The sequence below is a fragment of the Eutrigla gurnardus genome, assembly GCF_963514095.1.
Source record: "Eutrigla gurnardus genome assembly, chromosome: 3".
In the NCBI taxonomy this organism is placed as follows: domain Eukaryota; kingdom Metazoa; phylum Chordata; class Actinopteri; order Perciformes; family Triglidae; genus Eutrigla; species Eutrigla gurnardus.
The window spans coordinates 10513096-10527416 of NC_139917.1; the positions used below are offsets into that span (position 1 = coordinate 10513096).

The 14321-nt window shown below is 39.4% G+C and overlaps 1 protein-coding gene and 1 long non-coding RNA gene across 2 annotated transcripts; both read left to right on the plus strand.

The window, feature by feature from the left end:
- The first annotated feature begins 9438 nt into the window (after window positions 1-9438).
- Window positions 9439-11091, plus strand: LOC311011405. The gene is made up of 4 exons (XR_014596888.1): window positions 9439-9641; window positions 9907-10062; window positions 10620-10762; window positions 11006-11091. It is a non-coding gene; the product is annotated as an uncharacterized lncRNA (long non-coding RNA).
- A 1054-nt stretch (window positions 11092-12145) lies between these two features.
- LOC311011402 (uncharacterized protein) lies at window positions 12146-14000 on the plus strand. Its single transcript, XM_084006325.1, has 4 exons — window positions 12146-12307; window positions 12399-12543; window positions 13196-13323; window positions 13642-14000. Exons 1-4 carry the CDS (start codon window positions 12203-12205, stop codon window positions 13948-13950), a joined length of 687 nt encoding a protein of 228 aa, XP_083862451.1. The 5' UTR covers window positions 12146-12202; the 3' UTR covers window positions 13951-14000.
- Window positions 14001-14321: the final 321 nt, after the last annotated feature.

Here is a 14321-nt window from a genome sequence, read left to right on the forward strand (position 1 = left end):
TTTTGGGTTAGAGGCTTGTTGTTTTTTTGTTAGTTTTTTTAAATTAAAAAGTAGTTTTTTTTCTTGACGGGGAGTATTTTATGGAGTAATCTCATTAACATTATTTATAATCACACACCTTATGTACATGAAATGCGTCCTTTACCTTTTAAAGAGGTACTAAATACTTAAGCATGCTGTATATGAATACTGTGACCATACACAACAATGTTGGTGGTAATAGTAATAATAATAATAATAATGATAATAATAATAATAATAAAAAAGAAATCATGATTCGATGTGGGGAAATTGGCTCAATGGCTGTCTGCCGTTTGAAATAAATTCTCTGAAAAGGATGGGCAATGCTTCGAAACAGTGCAGTGAGCCTGGAATCCTAGAAGAAGAAGAAGAAGAAGAAGAAGAAGAAGAAGAAGAAGAAGAAGAAGAAGAAGAAGAAGAAGAAGAAGAAGAAGAAGAAGAAGAAGAAGAAGAAGAAGAAGAAGAAGAAGAAGAAGAAGAAGAAGAAGAAGAAGAAGAAGAAGAAGAAGAAGAAGAAGAAGAAGAAGAAGAAGTGCAGTGGGCGGAGTTTGGAACTTGTGGCGTAGTTCAAATCTCAACACTTCTCGTTTGACTTGGATCACCGCCTCCCGCGTTTTCCCTGATTCTCCGGTAAGTGAACTCCATTGTAAAGGATTCGCCTCGTGTATTCAAAGTATGGATATGTTGTTAGCAAAGATTGTATAACATTACACGCTTGTACACTATTGATATCACGTAAACTTTTTTCTGTGTCCATGTGTCCCCGTTGCTAACTTAGTTTAGCACAATTCGTTAAACAACATTTGGACTTTCGTGTTGTTTCGCACTTCTCTTTCATCTTTTGGTCTCAACTTCTATTATAGCACGCATTGGTTTCGGCTTCTTGAAAATGACCAACCGTACCACAGTTAGTAGAAGTTAGCGAAGTTGCAACACAGCACAACACAGTAACGTTATGGGGAAAGTACACAGGACACGGGCGCGACAGACGGCGCTTATTATGGTCAATTGAAGCTGCTCCACAAGCACAAGAAAGACGGCCGGTCTATTTTATTTCCTCTACACGCAGCTACGCGGCCCTCCAACAGGTAAAAACCATAGACATATATACATAGACGCCTCATAGACTGACGCCGCCTATTGGAGCGAGGAGCATGTGTCTGCAGACCCGGAGACCGCAGATTCAGACCCGCACGTTTAGACCCGCAGGTTCAGACCCCTTGGTTTTTTGCTACAGCGCCCCCTGGTTTTTTATTATGCTAATGTTACCTGGAACATGGAGGACCCGTCGGAAGAAAAGGTATTGAACGTTAATCACATCGTTCTTTTCATGTCATAAAAGTTTTTGTTGAAAATGCATCTGACAGCGTAACGAACGTTTGACTTATAATACGTTTACAATTAGCCTTATGCACGTCAAATGCAACATAATATTTAGGCTAATCAAGCTTAGCATTTTTCTGCTAGAAGCACATATTACCAGGGCACATTTTTAAATGTCCGTGAAAGTTCTCAGTCATCCAGGTCATCTTATTTGTAATGGAACTGAAACTGTTAATACCGTATGCATTAAATTAAACAAAAATAAAACTTTAAGTAGCCTGTGTAGGTCAACGATAACTGTCTGTGACATTTAACCAAAGTGTGTGTGTGTGTGTGTGTGTGTGTGTGTAGTGTGTAGTGTGTAGTGTGTGTGTGTGTAGTGTGTTTATTAAACTTAGATTCATGACACAGTCTCTTTCTCTCTTTTAAAGGTGCACATAACTATCCAGCATGGACAAAATTTGCCCCAATTGGAGCAATGCAGAAAACATCTGCAGTCCCATTTTAACAGAGCTGTTAATTACCAAGGTAAAGTCTGAACACATTCTCGATGTAGGACATGGTTTGTGTGTCACATCCTTCTTGTATTCTTTTTTTTATATATCGTAGGATCAGTGCATTATATTTTTAAAAACAGCACACCAAATGAAAGAATAGTGTCTCAGGAAAATATATCATCAATACAAGGACTGACTGTAGTAATTCAATTCAATTATGTTCTTTTGTTTAAGGATATACAATTCACAGATGTGGACTGGGATGTCGGCCCCAGCTTCATTACCACTGCTTCTGCAGCTCAACACTAGTAAGAAAACAAGATTTTGTAAAACATCTGGATTTGTGTGAAAAGTCCACCATACAGGCACCACCGACAGTGCCGCCGCAGTCCAGCAGTCAGGCACCACTGCAGTCCAGCAGTCAGGCACCACTGCAGTCCAGCAGTCAGGCACCACTGCAGTCCAGCAGTCAGGCACCACCGATGAGTAGGCACAGTGTGAAGCCTGTGTTAAAAAAGAAATGTCCCATATGCCAGGCCATAATGAATAAAAGGAACTTAAAGAGGCACATTGAAAGAAAGCACATGGCCAAACAAAAAGACATACCCGCCACATCCCACCTTGACAGTGAATGTGTCGACCCTGAAAATGGCATCTACACTGTCAAGAAGTCATTTCTTGGGACGAGTAACCCGCTACATGTACAAAAGAAGGTATGGGGGGAAAATCAGCAGGTTTTTTGCGAATCCTCAGAGTGCCAGGTGAACATGGAGCTAGCATGGAGGAGTGGGCTGAAAGCTTTCCAATGTATTCACCTTAGATCTATAACTTACTGTTCATCATATGTTGCCAGTCCAACATTACAGGAAGATATACTTAGAGAGATGGTCCAAAGCAAGTGGTTTGGGAAAGACAAGATGCGAGTATGCCTTGCTCAACAACTGCTTGCAACAAATCAGCACAAACCCCTTTCCATACAAACAAAAATTGGAACACCTGAGACGAAAAAATGTATCTCTGTTTGTGAGCCAAATGTTTCGTACTACAGTCGCCTTGAAAGAATGATCGTCTCATACGACACAAAAAAGAATTCATGGTTCCAGTATTTATCATTTTGTCTGTTTTCAGTGAAGTGGACGAGTTCTGCAGGAGGCTGGAGAGGCAGATGAAGAAAGACGGCGCACTGCCATAATTTGTGAAAACCTGTACAATAAATTTTTTTTTTTTTTTAAACCATTTCATTTCATTCATTTCATTGTAGGCTATTTTGAGACTGTTTTGTCATTATAACCCCATGCAAAAGAACATTTAAAAGCATGTAATTTCACTGGAGGTTAATTATTTATTGTTATTTATTTTTTTAGTCCAAAATATTTTTAAAAAGTTTAAAAGTAATCCAAGCTTCACAAACAATTAGATCTTGGCGTTTTATTTATTTATTTAGTCAGTCCAAAATATTTTTAAAAGTAATCCAAGCTTCACAAACAATTAAATTCTTGGTGTTTTATTTATTATTATTTTTTTTATTATTTATTTTATTTATTTTCCCTGTCGAAAATCCATAAGAAGGGGTCTGAACGGTCCAGACTGTGGAGTTGCAGTTTTACAGTCAACCAGTAGGTGGCACTGTCAAAAAACCACAAGGGGTCTGAACGTGCGGGTCCAAACGTGCGGGTCTGAATCTGCGGTCTCCGGGTCTGCAGAGACATACTATTGATTGGAGCCGGCGTATCAGCTTAGCCGCCATCTTGGATGGGTCCCCAATGCGCCCGTCCTGCATTCGTTTCTACTGAGGAAGGTGTATTCCTGACTACAATAATCGCAACCCCGCCATTCAGAGACTAAGAGTTATTAGTTTCAAGCTTTAAAAATGGCCAGAGCATCCATTAACTAATTAAAAGTTGTAGTGATAATGGTAAAGCATTGGTCAGTGATTCATAATTGTATCAACCGGTGTATAATACTCATGTATTGTTTTTTGTTCTTTTGTCTTCCAGAACAAGACATAGACAAAGAGGCATTTCTTCTGTTGGATGAAGATTCAATCAAAAATCTAATCCCCAAAATTGGCCCCAGGCTAAAGTTCCTTAGGCTCTTCAAAGAACTTGTAAGTCATCTCTACTAGAGCTCTAAGGGCCTTAATGCTGATCTACAATATCTACAATATCAAGGCAGATGGCATTTGTATGTTTTAAATGCAAGAGGCTGATTCAGGGGGATCTCAAGTGTCTCTTCTCACATTTACGTACTACAGTCGCCTTGAAAGAGTCATCGTCTCATACGACACAAAAAAGAATTCATGGTTCCAGTATTTATCATTTTGTCTGTTTTCAGTGAAGTGGACGAGTTCTGCAGGAGGCTGGAGAGGCAGATGAAGAAAGACGGCGCACTGCCATAATTTGTGAAAACCTGTACAATAAATTTTTTTTTTTTTTTTAAACCATTTCATTTCATTCATTTCATTGTAGGCTATTTTGAGACTGTTTTGTCATTATAACCCCATGCAAAAGAACATTTAAAAGCATGTAATTTCACTGGAGGTTAATTATTTATTGTTATTTATTTTTTTAGTCCAAAATATTTTTAAAAAGTTTAAAAGTAATCCAAGCTTCACAAACAATTAGATCTTGGCGTTTTATTTATTTATTTAGTCAGTCCAAAATATTTTTAAAAGTAATCCAAGCTTCACAAACAATTAAATTCTTGGTGTTTTATTTATTATTATTTTTTTTATTATTTATTTTATTTATTTTCCCTGTCGAAAATCCATAAGAAGGGGTCTGAACGGTCCAGACTGTGGAGTTGCAGTTTTACAGTCAACCAGTAGGTGGCACTGTCAAAAAACCACAAGGGGTCTGAACGTGCGGGTCCAAACGTGCGGGTCTGAATCTGCGGTCTCCGGGTCTGCAGAGACATACTATTGATTGGAGCCGGCGTATCAGCTTAGCCGCCATCTTGGATGGGTCCCCAATGCGCCCGTCCTGCATTCGTTTCTACTGAGGAAGGTGTATTCCTGACTACAATAATCGCAACCCCGCCATTCAGAGACTAAGAGTTATTAGTTTCAAGCTTTAAAAATGGCCAGAGCATCCATTAACTAATTAAAAGTTGTAGTGATAATGGTAAAGCATTGGTCAGTGATTCATAATTGTATCAACCGGTGTATAATACTCATGTATTGTTTTTTGTTCTTTTGTCTTCCAGAACAAGACATAGACAAAGAGGCATTTCTTCTGTTGGATGAAGATTCAATCAAAAATCTAATCCCCAAAATTGGCCCCAGGCTAAAGTTCCTTAGGCTCTTCAAAGAACTTGTAAGTCATCTCTACTAGAGCTCTAAGGGCCTTAATGCTGATCTACAATATCTACAATATCAAGGCAGATGGCATTTGTATGTTTTAAATGCAAGAGGCTGATTCAGGGGGATCTCAAGTGTCTCTTCTCACATTTACGTACTACAGTCGCCTTGAAAGAGTCATCGTCTCATACGACACAAAAAAGAATTCATGGTTCCAGTATTTATCATTTTGTCTGTTTTCAGTGAAGTGGACGAGTTCTGCAGGAGGCTGGAGAGGCAGATGAAGAAAGACGGCGCACTGCCATAATTTGTGAAAACCTGTACAATAAAAAAAAATATATTTTTTTTAAACCATTTCATTTCATTCATTTCATTGTAGGCTATTTTGAGACTGTTTTGTCATTATAACCCCATGCAAAAGAACATTTAAAAGCATGTAATTTCACTGGAGGTTAATTATTTATTGTTATTTATTTTTCCAAAAATATTTTTAAAAAGTTTAAAAGTAATCCAAGCTTCACAAACAATTAGATCTTGGCGTTTTATTTATTTATTTAGTCAGTCCAAAATATTTTTAAAAGTAATCCAAGCTTCACAAACAATTAGATTCTTGGTGTTTTATTTATTATTATTTTTTTTATTATTTATTTTATTTATTTTCCCTGTCGAAAATCCATAAGAAGGGGTCTGAACGGTCCAGACTGTGGAGTTGCAGTTTTACAGTCAACCAGTAGGTGGCACTGTCAAAAAACCACAAGGGGTCTGAACGTGCGGGTCCAAACGTGCGGGTCTGAATCTGCGGTCTCCGGATCTGCAGAGACATACTATTGATTGGAGCCGGCGTATCAGCTTAGCCGCCATCTTGGATGGGTCCCCAATGCGCCCGTCCTGCATTCGTTTCTACTGAGGAAGGTGTATTCCTGACTACAATAATCGCAACCCCGCAAATTTTTACCGGATTTTCACACGGTAACACACGGCAGAGATTTAGTTATGATACAGAGTGCTGTCACAAAAATTATAAAAAAAAAAAATTTACTTGTGAAAGTTAATCCCCCGTGATCTGTTAACATACTGGGCAGGTTATTGCAACCGTAAACTGCACAAAATACGGGCGTAGTTGCTCGCTCTCTGTTTATTCCGATTGACTCTAGTGCTAGCTTAGAGTGAGGAGACCCATCCAAAATGGCGGCGACGCTGCGTTACGTTCCAGCACACTATGAGGCGTCTACGTATATATGTCTATGGTAAAAACTACATAGAACTGATGTGTTACTTCCGTGCCCGGTGTAGCAGGTAAAAAGACTCCGTCCCCAGTGTGCTTACCCCATAAGTCAAGTTGTGCCTTTTTTCAGCTGTGCGGTATGTCTTCCGCTCGCTGAAGTAGTGAGAGGTAAAGCAGTGAGTTCGATGGTTAGATTATTGTCAAGCTCTTCATTGCTCTGTTCCCCCCCAGGTCATTTTAATGGACAGCTTCGTCGCTGCTAAGTTAGCAGAGTGGCAGTTGCCTGATCTCATTGACAATTTTACAGGTGAGCATGTTCCCCCTTTTGACCCTGACAAAAGTAATATGCCCATTTGTTGGTTCATCAAAGTTTCTGTGTAAGACAGTGGGGCAAGCATATCTATACCTATATCTGTATGTTAAATCAAATGTATTTGTGCCTTATCCTCAAGCTGTTATAAATAAAGATGGGCCAGATAATAATCTTTTAATCCATGTCATTACTCTCAAGTAGAGGAAATATGGACAGTATACTCGCCATTCAACCTGTGTATAATACTCATGTATTGTTTTTTGTTCTTTTGTCTTCCAGAACAAGACATAGACAAAGAGGCATTTCTTCTGTTAGATGAAGATTCAATCAAAAATCTAATCCCCAAAATTGGCCCCAGGCTAAAGTTCCTTAGGCTCTTCAAAGAACTTGTAAGTCATCTCTACTAGAGCTCTAAGGGCCTTAATGCTGATCTACAATATCTACAATATCAAGGCAGATGGCATTTGTATGTTTTAAATGCAAGAGGCTGATTCAGGGGGATCTCAAGTGTCTCTTCTCACATTTACAGATAATACACAATGTAAATAGTTCAACAACTTATTTCCAGTGTTGTCAAAGCAATTGTAACAGGACATTTTCCTTCATTCGATCTTACAGAAGACACCTACATAGTGAACATGTAGAGAACCAGGCTCCTGTCCAGCCTGCCAATGTACCTAATCAGCCTGCTAATGTTGATAATGCTGACGAGCTGGCACAAGTTGAAGGTGAACAAGCAGATGAATGGGATGAACTAGAGCAAGAGGGTGAATGGGATGAACTAGAGCAAGAGGGTATCACAGACAGAGTTGCCCTTTTTTTAGCTCATCTCAGATCCAGGTCATCCCAGACATTTTCCAACATAAACCATGTGGTTCAACAAACCTCAAGCTTAATTGGAGATATTGTAGGCAGACTAAAAACAAAAACTATGTCGCTGTTTAGTCATTTTGGGCATGACCAAAGTCCACAGGTACAAGAGCTCTGGCAGGAGTTTTCTGATGCAGCTGAGCCATTCAAAGGACTGGAGACTGACTATAAACAAATTAAGTACTTTACAAATTCAGGAAACTTCATTCAGCCGGTTGAAGAGTTTTTCCCAGGCGTTTCCTACGTTCAGCATAGGGATTCAGCCACTGGCAGTGTCCGACAACTTGCTGTGACTGATAGCTATCAGCGGATTCCACTCAAGCCCCTTCTCGTTAAGATCTTGGAACTTCCTGGCATTTTACAAGCGATGATGCAATGGCAAGAGAAAGAGAGACATGCACTTCAGGATATATTTGATGGAGAGTTTTGTAAAAGACATCCACTCTTTTTGAAAGAGGTTTCGGTCCCGTTGTTGTTATACAACGATGACTGTGAGACTGTTAATCCTCTTGGATCAAAGACCGGGGTCCACAAACTAGGATTTGTCTATTTTATACTCAAGAGTTTGCCACCAGATCTTCTGTCTAATTTGCAGTCGCACTTCCTGTTGGCAGTATATAAATCAGACGATGCGAAGACATATGGGATTGATGTAATGCTGCGCCCTATTGTTGATGAGCTAAAGACTCTTGAGAGGGATGGCATCACAGTAAACACCCGTAACTATCAAGGCGTTGTGAAATTCTCGATTGTCCAGGTTGTAGGAGATAATTTGGGCTTGAATGGGATTCTTGGCTACAATGAGAGTTTCTCTGGGAACCATGTGTGTCGGCTGTGCACAGTCCACAGAGATGTCCTGAGGGTTCAGACACGGGAAGATTCAAAGCTGTTACGTGATGTTGATAGTCATAAGGCAGATTTGGAGACAAATGACCCCTCCAAGACAGGCCTCAAAAGAGATAGTGTCCTTAACAGCCTGTCTTTCTATCATGTGACAGACAATAAAGCAGTAGACATCATGCATGACATCCTGGAAGGGGTAGGGGCATATGAGGTCAAGCTTGTGCTGAATTCACTCATTGAACAAAAGCTTATATCACTAGATAAGCTAAACTACAGGATCACAAGCTTTGATTATGGCTTTTCGGACATGGGAAACAAGCCCTCTGTAATAAGCAAGAGCGACCTGAAGAATCAAGACAGCCCTCTGCGTCAGTCAGCAGCACAGATGTGGTGCCTACTGCGGCTACTGCCTGTAATGATAGGTTTTGAAGGCAAACATGGCTTCTTTAAACGCGTCAGTCATGTCACTTGCAACTTCCGCAATATTTGCAAAACAATGGCATATCGGCATCAGATTATGCAGTGTTATGTTTTCATGTGTGGGTCTATGCTAAGCCACAATATAGAAATCGGTCCTGGGTACAATACTTTTCTGGCCAATTTAGAAGGCTATAAAGACATCCAAAGTGGTCTGGCAGGGATCCCTCTTTTCACTGAGCTGTATGTGCCGGCCAGGGTCACAGTAAAGGGTACTTTGTATAGATCAGGCATGTCTGTGTTCATGTCTTATGATGAAGATGGAGAACCTCTGTTTGGGCTACTAAAAACCATTTTTGTTTTGGAGCAAACAGGGAGTTCACAAATCAAGTTTGTTGTACAGAAGTGGGAAACCTTAGCATCTTTTTGCTTACAGTGTCATCCGCACCAAAGACTTGACAGTGATAGATGTGAAAGAGCTACTTGATCATCACCCACTACATGCAGTAAAGTCATACAGAGAGCGTGATGATAATAAATACATCTCTCTGCGTTACAGACTTTTTTAGACTACAATCTAGCAACTGAACTGCCACTTGAAAATACTGCTTAAAGCAGTGAATTTTTTTCCCCCACTGCTTAAAGCAAACACTCGCCAACTAAATTATGTGTAGAATAGTTATTCTGTCCTGCATTAAAGAAAGGGAATTCAGCCACAATGTAAGAGGATCAGTACACAAGAATCAGTATCACATCACTCACTGACTGACATAAATATTTGGACTACTTGGTTGGGAAAGAACTTGGACTTCAGAGATTGGGCAAATTGTTCCTGTAAGTAAATTTTTTTTAATTTTTTTTATTTCAATTGTTTGAAAGCTAAATACTATCCACTTTAACCCTTTGACACTTTCACATGGGGTTGAACATGTCGGTTACTGTAACCCTATGAGACTGACCTTAGCCTGACAAAAATATTACTTTCCACTTTGTTCCTGTACAAAAGAAACAAAAAACATGAAACTCAGTATGTACATTTTTGTTTTCTTCTCTTTTCTTCTCTTTTCTTTTTTCTTTTCTTTTCTTTTCTTTTCTACAGAAGGCTTCAAATGCTCCGCCACCTGATGAGCAACCTGGCACATCATCTGAGCATGCCATCCCAAATGAATCCAGAAGTCATGAAGTCAACACCATGCCACTCCAGGTGGAATCTGAAGCAGAGCATGTGTTGTTTCTACAAGCAGTGCCACCAATTGTAAGTGGTTCTTTCATTTTTTTAAATGTAAGCACTCAAAGTAGCTGATGCTTCTGGGGAAAGGAAAGTCTGATTTGACAACTTGATGAATGGATGGATGGATAAGTTTAAACAGTAGAACCCTTTATACATCATAGAACTTCACAAGCTTCTAAGTACGTTTTCCATTTTTTATTTTGGTAATTTTTGAATGTATCATGCTGTGATACCCGAAGGTGAGACCCAATGTATTCTCAATGACAGCGACAAGAAGAAGACTGTTGTTGTCACAGTTTGCCAAAGATCCTAAACCATCTCTGAGTTGCTATGGATATGGTACGTGCCTTCTGCAAGTGCTATGGCTACATCGTGTGTGGAGGGGGGTTGCTTGGTGGAGGTTTATAGAGGGAACTGATGGTGTATCGTCTTTAAATTTTCGACCAAATTGCAGACTTTCAATATACAAGTCGCTTCAAAATATAGTCGCATGACCAGCCAAACTACTAAAAAAAACATGACTTATAGTCCGGAAAATACGGTAATTGTAATGAATCCTGAACAGCTATTCTTTTTTTCAGGACATCCAGCAGGTTCTCTCATCAGCTTCCAGTGGCCCAGACATAATGAGGAGCCTCGATGAAAGTGGCCTCATCAACAGAAAGGAAAGAATTTCATTGATCCAAATCCTGGTATCTTTCCTAATTGAGAGATTTGGAGATAGGTATGTCAAATATGTAGTTCATCTTGAATCATAACCTAAACATAAGTGTTTCAGGTTTCCTGCTGATGCTCACCAAAGTATTTGGTTCAAATTAAAGGTCTCTGATATTTTCACAATATCTGGACTGGACATACGCAAAAAAGAAAGAACAAATAGCTTGAACTGTAAAAGTGTGTAGACAGTGCATTTATGTTTTACTCGATTCTTTTATTTATTTTGTCTATTGATTTACTGTCTTTACAGTCCAACCACAAACACAAAGGAGGCGCTGGCACTTTCATTGGTGCAGACCTTTCCATGTCTGAATGATGGATCTGACAGTGGCCATGTGAGTTTATTTTTCCTTGCTCACACGGGAATGGATGCTGACTTAAAATGTGCTTTTTCTAAAGATGTGAAATAATTTGATAATAAGAAACATTGTCCTATTAGATGGAAGGGATCATTCTTCTCACTCACAGCATACAGGGCATATATGTGTACACCTGTATACAGTGGCATGCAAAAGTGTGGGCCCCTCTGGTTTAAAATTTCTGTTAATGTGAACAGTTAAGCAAGTGGAAGTTGATTTTATCTCCAAAAGGCATAATGTTAAACATGAAACGGTCTTCAATATTCTAAGCAGTATCTTTTTTCTTGCTTTCAATATTATAAGCAATATTAGTGTAATTTTTGTGTTTTCTAAAATTTACGAGTGAAACAAGGAAAGTAGCACTTGAAAAAGAATGGGGTGCCCAATCTTTTGCATGCTACTGTATATATCATCTTTGTTTGTTTTTTTCTTTTAGCACGTTTCCCTTAACTGTGCATTATTTGTACCTGATGTCTCGTCTCAACTGCAAAACTTATGTTATCCACATTTCCCCTGGGATTATGAAAGTTCTATCTTATTTTTTCCCAGGAAATATGCTACACCAAAAGCCGCAGGGGTACAAATGCTGGAAAAGTGATCAGCTATCCAGCAACAGGCTTCATTGAAGAGAGACTAAGGAATGTCAGAAAGAGGCTGAGGCGTGGATCCCGTGAGCAAGTGCCACAAGACAGCCAACCAAAAAGGCCGTACATACCAGGTAACACAGGCTCCCTTTTGTTCTTGAAGTCTTAGATTCTTCTTGGTTTATTTCCTAAATTAGGCAAATGAATAAAGAGTGAAAAAATCTGACAACAAACTGACTCACAACAACAGGCACTATTAATTTACAAGTAAAGTCCTGGCATTTTTTTGACACTCCCACCTTATTGATATGGAAAAGGTTTGATACCATGTATCAGTTTAACTACGAAAACTTTCATAAACGAAGAAAACCAATATCCCTTTTTCCTATCCTGTCTTTCTCTATAGAACCGACAACGCCAGAAGAAAGGTCACTACAACAAAAAGAATGGCTAAAAAAAAAAAAAAAAAACAACTCTGAGCCCTTCTCCCAGGTTCAGTTGTACATGAAGGACACAGTCTTGTACCGTGCCAACTGGATACGGGCAAATAACTCAAAGGATGTCTTGGAGATACTTACCGAGTACCCTCACCTCATCAGTCCGGGCATGGTATGGGACCACTGGAACATGTTGCATACACTGTGCATACCGCACTTACATTTTAAGAGAGAGTGTCCTGTTTTTGTTTTTTGTTTTTCAGATTGCACAGGACTTCCTGGTGATGCATGGCGAGGCTTCGCCAAAACTATGTGAAATGTGGCTGCCTGAATTTGCAGAGAAGGTCCTGCATTTAGCCAAAAAGGACAGAAAGCTGCCTTCATTTGCTGATGACAACATGACACCGGGTAAGTTAAAACTAACTTAATTGTTTGTTGTAATGCAAGAATCTGTGATTACTTTTCTTTTGATCACATTTGTCTGTATGTCTAGACACAAATGATATATGTTCATTTACTATACAGTAATTGTATTTTTCAGTTTTTGAGGTATTGAAAAGGTCTTAAAAGTTATTAGGCAAGTCAAGCTTATATAGCCTATTTTATTTTTTACAAACGATCCCATAGGGCTTTACATAGCATCATAACAACATTCTCTGCCCTTAGACTCTCATGTGAAAAACTTTATAGAAAGGGTGAGGAACAGAGGAGGGATCCCTTAGTCTGGAGGGGCAGACATGCAATGGAAGTTTTTTGCAGACAAGAACACACATAAATAGTTTGCAACATGGAAAATGGAATTAATTATTTTTCAATTAGAGAAGAACTGATTTGAGGCAACTTCTGATGGGCGGGCTGGGCCATATACAGGGCCTTCCCTGGGGAGCAGGCCAGCTTAATGGGAGTACTGGTGGACAGACTTGTTGGGTTAGGGGTAGTGGGATAGAGCTCTGGAGAAATCTGTGGAGAATAGAGAGATCATTTTGGGATGAGTCTTTATTTTAATCACATTAGATGCCACCCACACCATATTGATACCCTGAATATTGTTGCCCTACAGATGCCAAAGGGGAACTATCTCTCAGACTGTTACCTGATATGATGCCACAGACGGTGTACAGAGTTGGCAAGAAGACTCTACGGCACACCAACGAGGAGTCAAGGGCTGCCTTTATACACCTCAGGCCTGTAAGTAAAATTTTGCATACTAGAAAGTAAATATGAAATGGGGAAAAGTTGCCATACCACTGATTTTTTTTATTTAAAATGTTTTCTAACTTAAGTCAACTGGTCTACCCTCAGGACCCTTTTCTTGTCATTCACACATCCACTCCCCACTCAAAATGTGCCCAACAGTCGAGAACTGCTCAAACTAGATTTAATTTGGCTTTGTTGTATAGTTTACCAATATTATACCACAAACTAAACATCTGTTATCTTGCTGAGGATTCACTTTCAATGCAACATTCACTTCCTTTTATCTATCTTTCTTTGTGTTTGTCTTAGGTTGGAACAAATATGGTGGAGTATCTCCAACAGGCCAAGCCCTACCCATCAGTCCTGGCCCTGGGAGAGCCTCAGGAATGTGCCTCTCAGGTTTTTGTCATCTTAGCAGGCCAGGCACTCCCCCAGCCAACACTCCTTCAGGCAGTTGATGTATGTTTTAAGGCGTTCTACGTTTTCGACGTCAACTACCCCAAGGGGTGTTCCGCTGCCTGGGAATTTCTACAACAAGTGGTTTATCAGATAGAGGGACCAGAGTCAAAGCCGGTCAAATTTGTGAAAACGGCATTGCTGAATTGCAGACTTGAGTAACTGTTTAAACCACCACTGTTCCAAAAAATGTTTGGATGACATAAGTCAGAGTCAGATCCTGTTCTGGAATTTTCTCTAATTTTTGAGAATGATGAGAATGTTTTTATCTCTAGTAAAGTTAACAAATTCTGTCAAATGTTTGACAGTTGTGTTTGTAAAATAAGTACATATTCTTGTAAAAATTCTCATTCTCATTTTTTGCTTTTATTGATTTTAAGTATATTTTTAATGGGATAAAAATTATTCTGATCAGTAGTTGTAGCTAAAGGACCACTTCTACATTTTTTTTTTAACCTTATCGTCTGTGGATTCTGTAAACCTTTCTTTTATTTGGGGTTCTGTGGGTGCACAGTGATCATTCCTAACTTTAC